This window comes from Volvox carteri (assembly GCF_000143455.1).
Source record: "Volvox carteri f. nagariensis unplaced genomic scaffold VOLCAscaffold_19, whole genome shotgun sequence".
Lineage (NCBI taxonomy): Eukaryota > Viridiplantae > Chlorophyta > Chlorophyceae > Chlamydomonadales > Volvocaceae > Volvox > Volvox carteri.
The window spans coordinates 58,433-78,671 of NW_003307562.1; the positions used below are offsets into that span (position 1 = coordinate 58,433).

The 20,239-nt window shown below is 51.9% G+C and overlaps 2 protein-coding genes across 2 annotated transcripts; both read right to left on the reverse strand.

Annotated features, from left to right (window-relative positions):
• Positions 1 to 1,156: 1,156 nt before the first annotated feature.
• Positions 1,157 to 2,770, reverse strand: VOLCADRAFT_90922 (uncharacterized protein; the record flags this gene model as incomplete). The annotated part of the gene is made up of 3 exons (XM_002950553.1): positions 1,157 to 1,465; positions 2,362 to 2,578; positions 2,706 to 2,770. 3 exons carry the CDS (start codon positions 2,768 to 2,770, stop codon positions 1,157 to 1,159), a joined length of 591 nt encoding a protein of 196 aa, XP_002950599.1.
• A 2,466-nt stretch (positions 2,771 to 5,236) lies between these two features.
• Positions 5,237 to 11,029, reverse strand: VOLCADRAFT_90923 (uncharacterized protein; the record flags this gene model as incomplete). Its single annotated transcript, XM_002950554.1, has 8 exons — positions 5,237 to 5,583; positions 5,955 to 6,155; positions 6,688 to 6,885; positions 8,207 to 8,407; positions 8,547 to 8,744; positions 9,683 to 9,877; positions 10,286 to 10,374; positions 10,956 to 11,029. 8 exons carry the CDS (start codon positions 11,027 to 11,029, stop codon positions 5,237 to 5,239), a joined length of 1,503 nt encoding a protein of 500 aa, XP_002950600.1.
• Between the last annotated feature and the right edge of the window lie 9,210 nt (positions 11,030 to 20,239).

A 20,239-nucleotide genomic window follows, 5' to 3' on the forward strand; every position in this document is an offset into this window, starting at 1 on the left:
TTTAAGGAATACATTACGGCGACGCTAGCAACTTTGTTACTTAGGTTGGAATAAATTGAGACCCCCCCTAAATGAAACAAGTCGGGTGTCGGCTTCCTCGAAGCCGGAAAAAGGGCGGGGCCCTCCTGCATCCGTACAGGCCGGTAGCTAGCGCGGCACGTGTGACAATTGATGGGTAGTGTCACCGCTGTGGGAGATGTGCTTTGTTGCAGCAGTGCTGATGGTGTGGGAGCTAAGCTTGCACCGGCGGAATCGTCAGCACCGCCTGCGGGCTCCACGCGAATCGCATCCATCCCGGGTGCATGCCGCATGGACAGTGCGGCAGACCGCAAGTGTGATGTTTATCCCCGATGCGCCAGCGGCCTCAGCAATCTGCCCCACAGCCGCGAGCTTCATCGGGGCACACCGCAAGTCTCCGGAGGCCCCGTATGTACAAACAAGGAGCTTGTGTATTTCATAGAGAAATGAAAGCAAATTATGTTGGCCTGCTGGTGGCAAGTCGGATTGCCCATGCCGGCAAATGGTAACACAAGCTGGGTGTTCAAGTTATCATACGCCGTCATCTCAGAATTCCATTGTGAGATACGCGGCAGCTTTTGGGATGAAATTTAGCGCGAGAGGCGTCGATGTGGCTTTTGAGGTCGGTGAATGGAGGCAGCTAAACTTGTTTGTGCTCATACGGTCTTTGTTAGCTACATGCGAGATACCTTGCAATAGAGAATGCTGTATAGTACCGATAACGCGTTTCAGCCGGGTGAAACATTCTGTTTGGTCCGTTACACACTCAAGGCCTGGGAGTTCGAGTTATCATACGCCGTCATCTAAGAATTCAAATATGAGATACGCGGTACCTTTTGAGATGAAATTTAGCGCGAGAGGCGTTGATGTGACTTTGGCCTCGGTCAATTGAGGCAGCCAAACTTGTTTGTGCTCATACGATTTTTGTTGGCTACATGCGAGATACCTTGCGATAGAGAATGCTGTATAGTACCTATAACGAGTTTCAGGCGGGCGAGATATTATGTTTGGTCCGTTACACACACACACACACACACACACACACACACACACACACACACACACACACACGGACATGGGCAATCCTACAGGTCGGGGCCCCCCTGGGCGCTTCGCGCTGGGGCCCCGCCCAAAAAAATCACTGCCCTTGGGTGTCCCTTTGGTGTCCCTTGGGTGTCTCTTCCATGTCCCTTGGGTTTCTCTTCCATGTCCCTTGGGTGTCCCTTGGGCGTCCCTTTGGTGCCCTTGGGTGCCCCTGGTTATCCCTCCCGTGCCCCTTGGGTGCCCCTTGGGTGCCCCTTGGGCGTTCCTTGGATGTCCCTTTGGTGTCACTTGCAAGGGACACCCAATTGGGTGTCCCTTCCATGTCCCTTTGGTGTCTCTTCCATGTCCTTTTGGTGTCGCTTCCCTGTCTTTTGGGTGTCCCTTGGGTGTCCCTTGGGTGTCCCTTGAGTGCCGGAGACCGAATTTACCAAAACCTTCATTGACAGCTGCACCTGGCTAATTATTAACCACCAAGCGTCCCCTTGGTGCCCCTTGGTTGCAGAATGCTCAGTCAGGATGCAGTGGAGGGTCGAGCACAGGATACGGATAGGAAGGAGAAGGATAGAAATGAGGACCCAGGAAGAGTCAACACCAACCCACCAAGGATGAGGATGGCAGAGGATTAGGGGATCCCCTCGAGATGGGAACTTCCTAACAAACTAACATGGGCACCCCATCAACCGTGAGGCGCCACCAAACCTCTTTTTGTTCATTCTCCTAACGTAAATGAGACCATAAACGACGGAAGGTTCGTTGCAAAAAAAGAATAGCCTTACCCAGTGCCTCAGAAGAGCCCGTCGCCTCTTTAATGAAGAGGGTGTGGGCTACTCGGCGAGCCACAGAAAGTGGCGAAAGTTGCATATTAGTCGCTAATTTAACGGATAGATCTTGAAGTCTGATTTGGCTCCAGTGTTGGTTCGGAGCCATAACTTGCCCTAGTACAGCAAAGAGGTCAAGCGGATCATGGGGGGCAACAACAGCGCATGCATTGCCGACCAGATAAAGCAGGGTGGCCCTTTCATACCCTTCGCACTAAGCAAGGAAACCAACTGATGAGTGTGCATAAGGACGTGAGATAGGTACCTGCTGGTAAAATGCAAGCAATAGCGATCGCTCGTACCCCCTTTTCTCTCCCCTTTCCGACTAGTGTGGTTGATCTCGTTGTGAGATCCAGGGGAGAGTTCAAAAGGGTGGCCACCATGGGGGCCGGGAGTTACTCGGAGAGCTCAGGTTGGCAGCAGCACCTGGTTTATTGAGATACGTGTATGGAACCGTACGGAACCGTACATCGGACCGTACATGTAAGAAGGGTTCAGCTCCCTTGGCATCTCCCTGAGTATTCTTTGCCTGGTGTTGCAGTACGGAACTGGATCCGGGGCTGGGGTCAGAGCCGTGCCGGGGCGGGGGCGGGGGATCCCTTCTCTTGAGCGGATGAGAAATGTTTGTTTGATTAGCTGGTATATACACACACCGCGCCTGTGGGACATGTACATGGGCGGGCTCTACAGCTGCAGCCCTGCATGAGAGGGCAGGCAGGCAAGGCATGTTTTGGTGAGGCAATGTTTACAATTGCGCACTCGCAAGTGATTGGTGGACATGTATGTTTGCATGTGTAGACAGGCGAGACGGGCATATGTGCTCACATAGACGGATGGGATAGCTGTGCATGCACTGTAGGCAGGTGAGACAGGGACGTCCTACAAGCCATTGACACCAGCACATGGCCCCGCCGGTTCGGTCGAGGAGCACTTGTAAACATGGGTTACCCTGTTTGTTACCCCTTGGCAGTGTATTACCCCGACCCCTTTGTTACCCCGGAGTTAGGTTACCCACCTCTCTTCGTACAAAGCCAAATGGGTAACCACTTACCAGTAACCCTACCCCCTGGGTTATGCTTAAGGGCGGGGGTTACCCCCCGTTTTATGCAATAGGGTTGGGGCCGGGAGTGGGCAAGTGTCTTCGTTTGTGCACAAACGAAGCCGGTTGCACGTGCAACCGGCTTGTATATATTTACGGACGCACAGCGGGACCTCGCCCTGTTTCCAGCGTACTTGCTGAAATCGACACTGTAATTGCCACATGCACATGCACGTCCATCTCAAAGTGAGCCGCATGGCCGCAAATGCTTATCGGCAGCTTCTCGGGCGGATTACGTGCGTACTTACAATGAGCGCACTTTTGTCCACCTCTATCTGACTTGTCAGCGAAAAAGAACAAAACATTACCATAGATATACGGTTGGAAAAGTGTGTGAAAAATGGATTCGCTTAAAAAATATTTCCTAAACCATGCTAATTCGCACGGTTAGATGCGTTGACGGACGAAAACCAGCGCCATGCGCATCCTGCCAGTGCCTTCGTTAATCTATCGCTACTAATTACCAGCAGCCGCCGTTATACTTATGTACAGAAAGTCAGCCGTAAAGTAAAGAAAAAAATCGCAAGCTAAGCACCGAATCAGGCGTCCAAACTGATCATGAGGCCCTAATGCGGCACATACAGTCGGAACATAAACACGGAAGCTTTGGTCTGAACCCGGACATACCTACCACGCATGTTAAAGTGAACACATGGGCCTCTGGATTGATGCAGGTGGCCTTCGGAAATGCATAAGAACCAGATCCTGTTGCTGGCACGACAGGTTAAGCTCGGGCACTAATTAGGGCCCTTGTAACTTTTAATTTTCGCCAATTTTAACGTTCGCCGACTTCCATGTGTTGCTGCATATGTACGAGCCCAACCGTGCACCGCTCATTATTAAACATACGCATGGCATACTTCAATGGGCACAACAAACAGAAGCCCCATAATCCCTAAGGGGTCTTCCGTACCGACAGTGCGGGCATATATACATGCGGCTCTACGAGCCGGATCAAAGCATGCCTGTCCATTATATGTCAACCAATCTCGTGCTGTAAAACATTCCAGGCTCGTGCCGGCGTATGCAAAGCAGGCAAGCTCAGCTACTACATGAGAGATACGGAACGGAGGAAGCTAACTATAAGCATGCGTTAAGCGTGCGTGGACAAACCGCTCCACGCCTTCACGCACGCTTGATGAATTGGAGATGCCTGCTCGCCAGCAAGGGACATATTCACGGAGTCGGTGTCTGCCAGCAGCAGCAAGACGGCATGGTTTCAGTTCATTGGTGCGCACCACTGACACCTTGCGGTTAAACATCCTTCACGTACAGACACGACCCTGGAGCTGCTGTCTGGGGCGTGGCGCTCCTCTTGACCCAGCCGGCGGTGTTGAAGGCCTTGCAGCTGGGATCATTGTTGCAGGTGGCCAGCGCATTGGCCCCAAAGTTTCCGATGTCGTCACCGTAGCGATCCACGTCTGGCTTGGAAGTGTATCCAGGATACTGCTGGCACACAGTATCTGCCGTATGGATGCAGAAGGAGTAATAAATTAGTGACGTTCATGCTAGCAAACCCTGCATGCATGTATATGTTATACCCAATCATGCATTCAGGCATTCCAGCATGAATCACATTACTGCACGCAAGCATATTTGTTGTCCACGCAAGCGTGCAATGGTTCACCATGAATCAAGACTACAAAAGCCTTGGATGTTTTGCATCATAACATGTGTATGTCAACGTAATGCAAGCAACAGACGGACGTGGAGCCGCGCGCCCGCCCCTGCGCTATGTTTCGGCCTGGTTTCGGCCCGGTCAGGGCCCCCGGTGCTCGTCCTTCGCAGGGCGAGGCCCCCACAGCAGTGTAACACCACGTCAACAGTGTCTGTAATAAGTCCTTCCTTGTTTATATATCGTGCCTTAGTATAGTAGATAGGGACGGTCCCTATCTGACATATCAGTACGGCATGATCTATGAACGATAAAAAAATACAGACTGGACATGCAGCTGCAGCCTGCATGGTTCTGTAGTAGCTGCCAGGCCTCTCGGATTGTGCTCTAGCGCGTACCGTAGTGCTACTTATAGTTCGTGCTACAATAATTCGGGAGGGACCACGAATATGTAGCACGTACAAATTCGAAGGTATCCCAAGGGACCGCAGCCCCGAAACATCGTACCCTCCGAAGCCGGTCGATCAAACTTCGCAAAAAATAGGATTTCAAGGTGGAAATCAGCTTTTAAATACATAAAATATAGTCATAAACGTAGGACATGAACAACGCTGGAAAACGTTCAAGACAGGCAACCCTGCTTCAATGCGGGATGAAACCGCTAGCACCAAACGCTCCGGTGAGCGACCGAGCTGGATTTGCACCAGTTAGGCTTGATGATGCTGTTGTGAGGCCCAGCGTGAGCGAATGGAGCACGAGGAGGTTGCTAGGCGCGAGCGCAATGCGGTCCATGCTACGGCAGCCGGCGAGGCGAGGCTTGCGCTCACGCCGCAGCCTGGCATTCGACCTGTTGGACGTCCTCTTCAACAAATCCGCGGTCAACCATGGCTCGGCTGCAGTTCGCACTGGCCACTGGTACTGAACTGTACGATCGGTCCAGAATTTGCTAGGGCGTTTCCAAAGTGCGAAAATGGTGAGAGACCATGAGCCTAAGGGTTCCCGGTGGAGGGAGACTGACTGGAAGCTGCAGTTTGAAAAGCCCCGAAACTTTGGAAGGGGCCCTGAAATTTGTATCATGCCCGCAAAATCTGGTCCGGCCTTCCCCGAAATTCAAAGAGCACGTACAAATTTCAGAAAGGTTTTTGACCCCTCCCCGAACAAAGCGATCACGAACTATAAGTAGCACTACGGTATATTGTATTAATGGTGTGCGCCGTACTGTATGACAGCTACAGGTTCTCATCTCTCGTTTGACCCACGCACGGCTGGATTATTAGGGGTCAAAGACTTTGCCAAGGATTATAATTAGAAAGGTCCCCATACTAATTGCCACCACGAATCCATGCATCTAGACACGTACTTTTCACGTATAGGCACGACCCCAGAGCTGCTGTCTGGGGCGTGGCGCTCCTCTTGACCCAGCCGGCGGTGTTGAAGGCTTTGCAGCTGGGATTACTGTTGCAGGTGGCCAGTGCATTGGCCCCAAAGTTTCCGATGTCGTCACCGTAGCGATCCACGTCTGGCTTGGAGGTGTATCCAGGATACTGCTGGCACACAGTCACTGGATGCAGAAAGAAGAAGGGATTGGATCATGCACGTCACATGCATCCATGCATCCATGCAGACATACATAAGCACTTCAGCGCGTCGCTGAAACGATTTGCACGCAGACATACCGAAAGGGCTTCAGACACAATGAATGTGTCAAAAGTGCAACCATAATATTCCTGGAAGATGTCAGGATTGATCGCGACAATGAACGGGTCAAGATTCCTCAACCGTATGAGAGCGGAAGCATCCTCATGCCGATAGACGGTGATAGTAGACCCAGTCATAATGACACACCTGAAAGCTAGCCAAGACTGGAGTTTACGCCGCCCTCAACCCGGCAGATTCCACTAGTGATGGGTGCTGAACCCGGAAATGCCACTGACTTCACAGAAGTCGGCATGTGTGGGGAGGATGAGGGTGGCCCCAAACATCGGGGAAGGTAGCTAGGGACTGCCAGGCTAGTGGCCAAGGGTGATGCTGGACCCCCCTACTTGTCATCACACAAACATACCGATCGTCACCATTCCCCTGCATGAACGTACCCTTCTTCACGTACAGACACGACCCTGGAGCAGCTGTCTGGGGCGTGGCGCTCCTCTTGACCCAGCCGGCGGTGTTGAAGGCCTTGCAGCTGGGATCACCGCTGCACTGGGCCAGCGCATTGGCCCCGAAGTTTCCGATATCGTCACCGTACCGATCCACGTTCGGGATTGAGGTGTATCCAGCATACTGTTCGCACACTGCAGAGCAGGGTAACAGAGGTCATAGGCAGCAGGTAGCTTGATTGCATTCATGGTATGGTGTAACATCCCGGGCATATATCTGTCCCCATTGTTGTGGATTTCAACATCAGCGTGTGCACGAGTAGTCCTTTTCTGATAAGACAGGATTGAAGATACGATGTGTTGACAGAGGGGTATGGCTGCATTTGTGGTGTGTTTTCTGAGTGAAACGAAATGAAACCAAGGTTTAATGTGTGTTTACCGAGAGCGAACTCGGTCGAATGGCGTTGGTGTGTACGGCATGGCCGTACGGGGCTAGTATGAGTTGCAGGAGTGCGACGGAAAGGGTTATTTTCGCAAGTTCATGTTGTCAGGTTTCCGTTGCGGCTTCTGCCTAACCTACAGCTAGTATCCGGAAGCAGAGTCGCAATCGGTAACCAGGCTCACCTACTCTTTATGGAAGCAAGCACACGCTGTCCTGCTTGTTCGTACGATCTCTAAGCGATAAGGCAACTAACTACTCACGAAAGCGAGCCCTCGTAATGCCTAGTGTACTTATAGGGACGATATACACCCAGGGCGCGAGCTATAGACGAGCAATAATTTTACAGGCCAGGCTTCGAGGAACAAACAGTGTCTGACTGCAGTAGCTGTGGTATAGTACGGCGGCGCACAAAACAGCAATAAACAAGTGCTAAGTCTGTGAAATACTTGAGCGTCTACAAATTGCGGCCTGGTATATTAGATTGGGACCGTCTATTCTGTTATACCAGGGTGCCATCTATAGACAATCATAACATTCACAGACGTTACGCGATCCGCAAGCATCTTGAGAGGCTGGTTGCACTCTCAGCAACCAGCCAGCTACTGCAATAAAGGCGTCATCACATTTACTTTGCTATCAATCTCCTTATGCGGCTTATGCGGCTTATGCGGCTAGTGAGCGATCGAGGTTAACCTTAAGGTTTGAAGGCACGCAAATGTGTTGATTGGCTGAGTCCTTCGAGATAGCTTACTACCCAGGCAAGGTAAGTAGCCTGCTCATTACATTTGCGTGAACCAGTTCAGTACCGCACTCAATTGTCGTAGTTTATACAGATGCATGCATGCATATTGCTAGCTGACCAGGAACTAAGTTGATGCGCCGTTGATCCGCTAGATTTGGTTGGATGCTGGTGGTGAGTTGCTGAACCCAACGAATACATTCTGAAGTCGGATGGGGTGAACGGTTTAGGGTGCCCCTCTAGCAGGGGAGAGCAGGAAACTGCCTCGGGAAAGGGGGCCGCTGGTGAAGCTTTACCACCCTGTAACAACATACATATTCGTACTTATCACGTACCTTTCACGTATAGGCACGACCCCAGAGCTGCTGTCTGGGGCGTGGCGCTCCTCTTGACCCAGCCGGCGGTGTTAAAGGCTTTGCAGCTGGGATTACTGTTGCAGGTGGCCAGCGCATTGGCCCCAAAGTTTCCGATGTCGTCACCGTAGCGATCCACGTCTGGCTTGGAGATGTATCCATAATACTGCTGGCACACAGTCGCTGGATGCAGAAAGAAGAAGGGATTGGATCATGCAGGTCACACCCACACATACATGAAAATGTACATATGCGCACTTCAGCGTGTCGCTGGTTTGCACACAAACATACCGATCGTCACCATTCCCCTGCATGAACGTACCCTTCTTCACGTACAGACACGACCCTGGAGCAGCTGTCTGGGGCGTGGCGCTCCTCTTGACCCAGCCGGCGGTGTTGAAGGCCTTGCAGCTGGGATCACCGCTGCACTGGGCCAGCGCATTGGCCCCGAAGTTTCCGATATCGTCACCGTACCGATCCACGTTCGGGATTGAGGTGTATCCAGCATACTGTTCGCACACTGCAGAGCAGGGTAACAGAGGTCATAGGCAGCAGGTAGCTTGATTGCATTCATGGTATGGTGTAACATCCCGGGCATATATCTGTCCCCATTGTTGTGGATCTCAACATCAGCGTGTGCACAAGTAGTCTTTTTCTGGTAAGGCAGGATTGAAGATACGATGTGCTTACAGAGGGGTATGGCTGCATTTGTGGTGTGTTTTCTGAGTGAAACGAAATTAAACCAAGGTTTAATGTGTGTTTACCGAGAGCGAACTCGGTCGAATGGCCGTACTGGGCTAGTTATGTCGCAGAAGTGTGACGGAAGGTGTTATTTTCGCAAGTTCATGTTGTCAGGTTTTCGTTGCGGCTTCTGCCTAACCTACAGCTAGTATCCGGAAGCAGAGTCGCAAACATGCCGTCCTGCTTCTCCTTACGATCCCTAAGCGGTAAGGCAACTAACGAAAGCGAGCCCTCGTAATGCCTAGTGTACTTATAGGGACGTTATACACCCAGGGCGCGAGCAATAGACGAGCAATAATTTACAGACGAGGCTTCGAGGAACGAACAGTGTCTGACTGCAGTAGCTGTGGTATAGTACGGCGGCGCACACAACAGCAATAAACAAGCGAACTACTAGTAAAGCGATCCGCAAGCATCTTGAGAGGCTGGTTGCACTCTCAGCAACCAGCCAGCTACTGCAATAAAGGCTCATCACATTTACTTTGCTATCAATCTCCTTTTGCGTCTTATGCGGCTTATGCGGCTAGTGAGCGATCGAGGTTAACCTTAAGGTTTGAATGCATGCAAATGTGTTGATTGGCTGAGTCCTTCGAGATAGCTTACTACCCAGGCAAGGTAAGTAGCCTGCTCATTACATTTGCGTGAACCAGTAAGTACCGCACTCAATTGTCGTGGTATATACAGATGCATGCATGCATATTCGTACTTATCACGTACCTTTCACGTACAGACACGACCCTGGAGCAGCTGTCTGGGGCGTGGCGCTCCTCTTGACCCAGCCGGCGGTGTTGAAGGCTTTGCAGCTGGGATTACTGTTGCAGGTGGCCAGTGCATTGGCCCCAAAGTTTCCGATGTCATCACCGTAGCGATCGACGTCTGGCTTGGAGATGTATCCAGGATACTGCTGGCACACTGCAGGGTAGGGTAACAGATCGGGGGTCCGGGAATAGGGCAGTGGGGCGGGAGGCGGATGACAAAGGAGACAAGGGGACTGGGATAGGACGAAGATGGGCGGGCAACTGGGCTGGGAAGGGTTTGAGGGGGATTGGGGTTTGTGTACGACAGAATCAATTCCGCCAGGAAATCACGTATACACGGCCTTACTGTAAGTTGAAAACAGCAGGTGCAGACTCATGTACGTGTTAAAAGTTCTTTTGGACCAATAGCTAGTGGATTGACAACAGCGAAAACCTTTGCCGTAAGCAATTACCGACTCGCCTATCTATCTGCATGCTGCTTCTTATAATGCAGCGGAAGAGATTTATATGCATTTCCTTGTAGCTCTAATGTACGACACCCACTTTGCGCCTCATCACGTACCAGTCGCAGCGAGGCTGCCGGGCGGCGCTACGACCACCACCAGCGAAAGAATCGTGAAGCAAGCGGATAGCACCACAGTGGCAGTCCTCCTGCATGCCAGGCGGATGGTTTTGAAGCACTGGTAAGGTCATCTCTCGTGATATCACTGGGACAGGACGTACTTCGAAACATTGGTTGACAATTTTTATGGATCTTACCGTCACGGTATGAAATTATAACGGAAAGCGATCCATACAGTTAGCGATTGCGATTCGTAATTTCTACACCGCGTCGCTACTGGGATTAAGCTTTTAATAACTTAATCTGTTCTAAGGGTGTAAATATAGCTTACTGCACAGAGTGCAACGGCACGGGAACAGCAGCAGTGAGCAAAGCATGCATTTCGGCGAGCATGGATTTGCAGACTTTGCTTCGTCAGCAGTTACCCAACAGCAGCCAGCACTTAATATCCAGCCCGATTCTCTTATCAGCAGCGCCCTGGCCCCTGCTGCTGCTGCTGCTGCTGCAGAACCAAGGCAACCTATCTATTATTATTGCCGAGCCGCCGAAATGCTCCACCTTGCAATATGAATACCTTACCTCATTTCGTGAGATCTCGGATAAAGTGCAGCGATACGTAATGCTCCGTGCAACGGGACGTATTCACTGCTGTTCTAGGACGGAGGCTTACGTGCAGTAGTAACAGTCGTTAGAACGACGCGACGGTACAGTGGGATTCCGCTGATTGCTGATGGGCACGCACATACAATATTTAGATGGATTGGGGTACTCCAACAAATGTTTCATACAGGTGCTGAGGGGACGATTGCTTTTTATACTACTAGGAGCTATCTGTTGCACATCGATACGCATCCCTGTACGATACACACGTGTCCCGTGAGCAGTCCCCCAGAAGCGACGACGAAGGTGCAGAGCCCGCCTTGAATCCAATATGGCAACGACACAACGCACATGATTTGTACTAGAAGTTAAGAAAGTGTGGAAGGGCTCGCTGGTCGTCGAAGGCCTTATGATAGTGGTGCCCGTGCTTTCAGTATTCGTATCGATCCGCCTGTGTGAGCCCGTTGACCTCGGCCTGCCCTGGATTATTGAGGTTTCCGTGGCGTGGCATGAGAACTTGAAATTACGTAGTAGTTCGACTGTTTTTGAAAGGCGTGGCGGGATTTTGAGAACTGAAGTTACACATATGCACAAGCTAGGTGATTTCGTTATTGCTGGGTTCGCCCATCGCACGCATGCATGAAGGACGATAGATTCAAGGAAGGGCACATGAGCAGAGGCAGCAAGGAGTGGACGCACGAGCACTCGCGCTGCTGGGAAACTCAATGCATCAACCGTTCGATGTCACAGAAATCTGTTCGCTTGCTCGACTTCCTGGAAATGAAGTGTTTACGGTTGGGAGTTTGTAACAGCTATGTTGGGAGTTTGTATGCAGCTATGTTAGTAGCTGCTGAGCAACTTGCCCAAAGCTCAGAACCTCTTGTTTATTTTCCTGTATACCTGGCATTTTGTATTTCGCTTTTACGTGTGACACGAAATATTCGCCACGTCAGTACCTGCTACCTGACGTCAGATAATGTTCGTAGGCGTCAACTAACATGACCAAATGGCGCACTTGAAAGGGAAACAACGATGTTCAATTTTCAAATGAGAAATAGCGTTGAAATAATGCATGCATGAAACGTTAGAGATTTCTCTCGACATGTACGATGTCTAGCATCGCTCAATGCTATTTGTTCTCTGAAGCCGCAAGCAAGTGAATCTGGCGTAGTTGGCTATTGTGACGCGGATCTGGCAGAATCCGAGGGTTCGTGATCTGCCCTTGGGTACGTCTTCGTTATGGGAGGTGGCGTGATTTCGTGGGCGAGTAAGCTTCAACCCACGGTTGCCACATCTGCCGACCTCTCGATGTGCGTGAGGTGTTGAGTTAGGAGCAGTGATCTTTTCCCTTACGGAAGGAGCCATTTGTCGAGTTATTGTTGACTTTTGGGGCCGCCTTCAGGGTTTCGCAGCTGTGGGAATTCCACGGAAAGGTTGGGATTCTGTTGGCGCACATCACCCCTTCTTGCGAATTGTATCAGGCAAATTGTTATGCTCACGGGAGCGGTCACCGATGGACGATTAGCTATCACCATTTTTTTATTCTCTTGTTTGGAGGACTTTCCAGGCTCAGGCCTATTTCGATAATAATTGGGGGTCCTCAGCCTTCCCTTTCCTCGCGGTTTGACTGTCTAATTGCGTTTAGTTGTCTCATCTGGGTGATTGTCTAATTTGTATGTGAGTCTCTAGTGCAGTGCACTGCCAGCTGGCCCAATGGCTCTACTCTTCGTGAGTCTGGAGCCCACTGTAACAACCACACACACACATCTACTGGAAACGCTGAGTATATGGCTGCGGCGGCTGCCATCGAGGAAGCTCTGTGGCTGCGCCATTTGCTGCGTGCTTTGGTCGTCAGGTCACCACACTTTCCTTTCTTATTGTATTGGTCGCGGGGGGCCCTTTTCTTAAGTCGTGCAATTTAAGGTGCATCCGAGTAAGGTAACATCTTCAGTGGTTCACCGCAGGGCACCTAGGAGCATGGACTTCCTTGTGCGCGAAGTTTCCAACTGCGTGGGAGCTGAGTGTGTGGGAGCTCCTCTTCTATTTGCGTGGGAGTTTCCATTCGTAATGCTCCATTTTTTTCAGTCACCACCGCTGTGCGTAAGCGTAACAGCTGAGTCTTGTGTGATATTTTGGTTGAAGCGTTCCTTAAAAGTTAAACGTAGTTCCGTACTAAGTCTGTCAGACTTCCCTTACTAAAACGGGCATTGCCTAAAAGTAGGAGTCAGGCTGAGCGTTTGATATCCTGGTTGTGGTAGGTTTATGTTCCCGCGCGCGCGGGCGAACGTTAGAGATTTCTCTCGACGTGTACGATGTCTAGCATCGTTCAGTGCTATTTGTTCTCTGAAGCAGCATTGCTTCTTTAAGCAGCCCCTCGCACAAATGTGTCCGGTCGTACTATGCCGAATAAAACATCCGTACAAGACGCGAAAGCCAGGCGCGAAATTTACCGTGCGGATGCGCGCGTGCAATTCCCAAAATGCGCCTGTAAAAGTGTATGTAATTTTTTCGGCGAAAGGCCGCTCATCAGGGCATGTTGGCATCAGTCACAAGCGGCATGCATCTCGGACTTTTGGCTGGCTGCTTAGCCTGAGCTGAAAAAGATATGAAAGCAAACAACGTAGCTTGCAAGACTGGGCGCTTGAAACGGCCGCGGGAAGAGGAAGCGTTTGGCGAAGCGGCAGTTTGCGCAAGCAAACGAGGTGCGCCAGCGCGTTGCGCAGGTGGGCACGATGGCCATAGTCACACGCGGCATGCAGCCTAGTCTATTGCGTGGCTGCTTTGCAGTAACTGAAAGCACGTCGTAGCTTGCAACACTGGGCTCGTGAAACTGCCGCGGGAAGAGGAAGCGTCTGGCGAAGAGGCAGTTGTGTGCAAGCCGCTGCAGTTGTGCGCAGCGCATACAGCACCTTGTTCCGACTAAAGTCAAATTACAAAGTTGCGCAAAGTATAACATACATAAAATTAATTAAACATAAGAACAGATAAGACATTTAGAGCCTTGTCGGTGACATGGACGCCGCTGTTGGCTTGGAACAGCTATTTGCTGTGCATAGGGACGTGCCCGCGTTAGCCGTGTTCAACAGCTCAGATTGGATTTCAGCCAACAAAGCCTCAAGAGCTGCTGCACAACCACCGGGAATGTCTTCAGTTGGGCACGTGTAGTTTTGGTCGGCGGGGTCGAGCATCGTATGCATTGCGCACAGAAACCAAGGTGCAGCGTCTCTGTAACATCGCCAACATATCCGGTACGCGGTGGCAGGCTTGCCGAGCACGACATGAAGGGGGGTCGCATCTCACCATTCAACTAAGCATGCATGTGCTCGGTTGAATGCTCGGTAGCGTGCGAGTTTACCTATCAGGATGTTTGTTTGCATATCCCTCCAAGCGAGAGGGCTTGGACCTATGCTGATGTTCGTTACAAGAATTGAACTGAGGACTGATGCTACACGTCATGTATACGCGTTGCTTAGCTTGCAACGAGACGCGCCCACGATGAAAGCTCCAGGACCCCATCTCCCCTCCCCCCCCCTCCCCCCCTCCCCCCAAAGCTTCAGCTACGCTCACAATACATTATACTGCTACACTATTCTCTCCAGTCCTACCACATTATATTTCACCGACGTACTTCGGCACCTTCCACAACAATACATGCTTCGTAAACGCGGTCAGCTGCTTCACCAGGGCCCCCATATTTAGCTGAATGTAAAGGGTTGATACCGCTATACATGACAGCACGATTACGGCCCAGTATACTTGAATAAAATTCCTTTATACTGGAGGACAGCACCGAGGTATGGATTAGAGAGAAGGAACGGTTCGGGGAGTACGTTTTGCACCGTCGTTCATAATTACACCTAATAAGCTTGCGTGTGTGTGTGTTACATGGTTGGGGGTGCGTGACCCCATACCTGTAAGACTACCCATACGAGCCGAGGGCCCAAGGGCAATACTACAACGCCTAAAAGCCACGGAGAAAAAGGAAAAAACACCGCACATCAGCCCAGACTAACGTCCAAAGGGGGTAATTGAGTTTCGGTGAGCCCACATACGTTCCAACATCCTCGCCAGACGTGCGGGTTCCCATTGCATGGCCTCCAACATACTCTGTTGATGATCGAATCCCTCTTCAGCACGAATATCATTATAGGCTGGGCATTCCAATAACACGTGTTTTTCATCCTCAATTCGGCTATTAGGACCACAACAGTGGCAAAGCCGCTGCCCCCTGGGGACATGGTACTTGCCCCTTCGTGCTCTGTTCGCCTCCAAAGCCCAGCAACATAAACGAAACTGCATTAGCTTACGATGTGCTAAACGAGGAATGAAAACCTTAGCATGTGTTGGCCACATGACGGCTGCGGCTCCCGAAAAGGGCAGCCCCATCCAGTGCTTATACTTCGCCATTTGCACTCCCGGTTGCTTCCCATCTGATGGGTACTCCTCTGGCAAGACAGTCAGACGCGTATGGTCCCAGCCGCTCATCAAACGCTCTCTTAGTGCCGTTATTATCGCTCCTTCTGGTAGAGGTCTACTCAACAACCAGTCAACACGCTCCTTTACCCCCACGACTTCTTGCGGTATTCCGCTCCAAATGTTGCACTCCAAGAAGGAAAACAGTCGTAACATTGAGATTCCCCAACCCTCCCATTCCGGGTTGGTCAGGGCATCGGTTATCTCCTGCCGTAAAACTGCATGAGCAATGGATCCCACTTGCTTTTGAAGGCGGTTCCAGAAACGGAGGATCTGCTTCACCATGTAATATTGTAAGGGGAGTTCAGCCAGCTCCGCGTACAACAGCCTGTGGGATGGCCGTGCCGTCTCCACTACCTGCCTCATGAATAAAATCTGCAGCTGGACTGCACTATCCTTCAAACAGGCTTCGAACATGCCCTCCGCAAGGTTGGCTTTATCCCGCCGCCTTCCCGCCCTGTCCACGACCTCTGCCAGCGCAAAAGGGCCCCACGCCTGGCAGCCATACAACAGAATTGCTCGGACTTGGGTTGCAAAACACCGCATTCGCACATCGGGGGCAAACAGCTTCATTTTGTCCAGCTTTGCGCTTAAGGAAAACATAGCGGACCGACCTGTATCACACAACTGCTGACGGCACGCACTAAAAGGCCGTTCTGGCCCATATACCAAGCCCAGATAGCGAGCGCTATCTTTGGCAGGTACTACCTGGCCTGATAGCCGTAACTGTTGACATCTCCCGCTAAGTTCCGACTGCTGGGTGCCGTCACATGCAAAAACAAGCCTTTCACACTTTGAGACATTTGGTCGCATCCCAAAAGCTTCACAAAACAAGTCCACAAGATGTAGCAACTCAGACATTCGCTCTACTGACGTCGCTAGCAGACTAACATCGTCTGCATACAACAGTATGGAGACGCGCTTGCTGTCCACAAGGGGTGCGTCACACTTACGTGCACCAGCTTCTACAAGGTCATGAGTATCAATCAGATCGGCTAGTGTCTCGATGAAAAGTCCAAACATGCAGCTTTTACAGCATCAGAACGTTTTGGAGCATGCTGAAAAAGTACCAAACAAAATTGCAAATTGCTGTGATTTTGACGGGGAGTTCCTCGTGTGAGGCCTTGCGCCGTTCGTTTTGGGGTCCCCGTTCCATGACTCTCACGTGCACGGGGACCCATCCGTAGCTCGCTTAACTGATCCGTTCATCAGCTGTTACAGCGATTTGTAGCCTGTGTAACGGTGAGCTGCATGAGACTTTGGAGTTGTCTCTTTGCTGCCCGTTTTGGCTAGTTAGTGGAGGCGCGACTATTTACAACAATGGCTACGCTGGCAACCGTCTTCAGCCGTCCCGCCATACCACGCCTCAGGTTCCACACCCATACCGTATTCTCAAACAGAATTTAGATAACAAAATTTCTTTCCAAGAAATAAGTGAACAACATTGCCTATGATAAAGATGACCTAGCAAGCAGGCATTCGTTCTGCCCATCAGCTCATATCCTCACCCTCATCCTCATCCTCATCAGCATTTGCCCTGTCCGACATATTATATAGCGCGTTGCTCCAAACCATAGTGCCGGCGGCGGCTGATGCCACCGCTGCAGTTGTGCTGATGCTACTGCCATCTCTTTTTCGGCCCACATTGTTGCTGGCACCAAGGAAGTGAAGTCGCTGATGTCGCACCTGTTGTGGTGCCGCCGGAACGCGTGCAAAGACGCTACGGCCGCTGCCGGCGGCGGTGGCGGCAGCAGGACACGGCGGTGGGGCAATCATAGACCGGACGGGCACCAAATACACCGTTGCAGCTCCACCTGCAGCTGGCGTAGGGGTGTGTGACTCCAGGGACTCCACTGCTGGGGACGCCAATGACTGTGGGCGCACCAATGGGGAGAGGAAGGCAAGGGTGCTGGACGCCATCGTACCTTGGCTAAGCTGTTCGCACCCTGTCTTCTCTGCCTGTGTTGTGCAGTGGCTTCCTTGCAAGGTCTCCAGCAGGAATGTAGAGCGTGGGGAAGCAACGTTGCAGCTGCTGGTGTCAGACGACGACGACGACGACGATGACTTTGTGACAACGGTGGCAGCCTCCTCCACGGCCGCCACGGACGGTTGCAGCGCGGCAGCTGACACCGCAGGCGCGACACCGCCTGCCTCGCTAGAGGGGCATGTCGTCCCCGTCCCCGTCAACACACCCTGGGCTGCGGTCTCCGCACGCCCCTCACCAGCCACCGGCCCAATGCTGATGCTGTTGTTGTTGCAGTACTGCACACCGTCCCCTGCCGCTGGCCTGATCACATCCCCAGCTGTCGCCTGCCGCCGCTGCTGCTGCGGTGAAGAAGGTGCCACTGCTGCTGTGCACGACGACACACTATCCTCCCCATCATACATCGTTGTGGTTGCATACGATGCACACGACGTGCGATCCAACGCGTCTAGCTCTATGTGCAGCTGCTTTGTCATGGCGTATCCTGGAGGCAGAGGCGGCGGTGGCAGCTTGTCCGGCAGTGGCAGCAGTCCACCCGCGCCACCTCCTGGGGACGCATTGGTTCCCATGGCCTCTGTAGCGGCTGTCTGCACCGCCGCTTTTAATTTCCGTACACTTCGGATCATGTAGATAGCCACCACCGCCACGATCAAGACCGCTACCACCGCCAATGCCACCACCCCGGTGGCTACCAGGATAAATGTTGTCCCGCCGGTCGAAGAGATGCTAGGGCTGGAGCTGGCTCCTTGAGGCGCTTTTAATGGAGCCTTCACTGGATCCAGCGATCCAGTGGAAGATGGATCTGGCCCCACCTGACTTCCCGGTGTATCAGCAGCCTAGCAGCGGTGCCGAAGTCGGAGTTCCAACGGTGTGTGGCAAAAAAGAAAATTGACGAAATGGCAAATGGCAAAATCAGAATGGAGGGTGAATACGTAAACTATTGTTTGTCGATTGGGTGCGTGCGCCAGGGGTGCACATGCATTCGCAGGGAGTATTATCTCTTTTGACAGTGCAAAGCGGCGATTACACGATTTGGGTCGGGGGTACAGAGGGATGCTGCGAAGAAGTTACTGTGGAGCTCGGAAAGGACCGGGGACATACGCGGGTCTGTGCGCCATGCTAGGAAATGCAGATGTGTGCATCCAAGAAGAGATGCAGCGCGGCTTCGTTTGGTATGGCAAGATATGGCAACCTGCTGCTCTGGGCTAGAGCAGGACCAAGGGAGACCACACGTGCGGCAAAATGCCTGATGCAGAGAAAAACACCACTCACCTCCACCCCTGGTCCAACATGGGGTGCCAATTTCAAGTCCACTTGCGTCGCCACGCGCATCTGCCCCTCCGTTGACAGGCACGCCCAAGGTGCCGCAAGCTGCGCGTCCACAAGCGCTTTCACCAGCATTAGTGGAGCATCTGGGCTGCTGCTAGCGCTAGCGCTAGCACTAGCGCTAGCACTAGCGCTAGCACTAGCACTAGCACTAGCACTAGCACTAGCACTAGCACTAGGGCTTCCACTCGTGCTGGGGCTGCTGATGACGCCAAGGCCGCGCGTGGTGGAGCTTGTGAAGCCGCCGCCAGACTCCAGGGGAATTTCCAACGTCACGTTGAATAGCACGGTAGTATATCTGGAGCAGGGCGGCAGCTGCAGTGACGGTAGCAGCGGTGAGGGGGGATCACACCTTTGGTGGTTGCGGAAAGTATGGTGACCCCGCAAGCGCAGAATGAGAAAAAGGAGTATGCCTACATAGGCGAGCAACAAGATTGATGTATGGAAATAAGAACCTTCAGTGTGGAAATGATTTACTAACGATAGGTGCCACCTCCACTTTGCCGTACCCACCTCCAAAGCCGCTACTTCTGTGTACGGTGACTGTAGACAAACGATGTCCTTAACGTGGTTCTCAGTCACTCCCTGAAAATGATAAGAGATTATTGATGAGGGACAAGCGGAAGAGAGCGCATATGAGGTTAATAGCTAGGCGGTCATGACGCAACATCATCATCATATGGTATGACACTGGTGTAACAACGCCGTCATGGTGGTTGACGACGGCAACCAAAGCAGGTTTATATCAGGAACAACACACCTCCATCCGGCAGCTGCTGAACAAACGTTGGACCTCCATGTCGGGAGGAATGCAATTGAGGTTGTGCCTGATAGGGGAGAGCACCCTCACAGAAGCATACTAATTGAGGGACCGTTGGCTGATAGGAAAGCAGCATTAAAATGCTAAGCAGCCCCAGCACCGAAACCACCCGGTGCAGCCAACCGCCGTACGTCCTTACCTGCGTGGCCAACACTGAAGCCACCGCCCCCACCACGGAACGGATAGACTGAGGGCTGCATGTCTCCAAGTACAGCTCGACGGGCAACAGCGGCACGATGCCGCTGCCGCCGACGGTGTCCAGGCGGCCATTCCGTACATCCTTCCGTACAGATCCCATCAGAAAGGATATGGTATGGGTAGATGGCGTAAGGGCAGTGATGGGATATTCTGCGGCAAGCGATTTGAGCCAGACCGCAGCTTGGGCGCTGTAAGGGGAATGGGATGCAATGTCACCACAAGAGCTTCTGTCAGGTAGTGTTAAGTTAGCTTAATTTAGGTTAGGTTGGTTAGATCAGTTAGCTTCGCTGAAGTCCGTTAGGAGTTGATCGGTGTTCGGTAAGTTCAGTTGGTTTAGACTAAGTTGGCTGTATAGGGTTAGCTTGGAATGTAACCGATTGACTAGGTAGTGCGATCCGCCTGGCCGAATTGATTGAATGACGTTACAGTGGGACCCGAATGGATCGCGAAAAGAAGTACGTACAACCGCCTGCCATGGACTCCATAGCAAGCAACCAGCATCCCTCACCACCTGCACACCTCTTCTCATGGGACAACCTAGGATTGCCCGAAG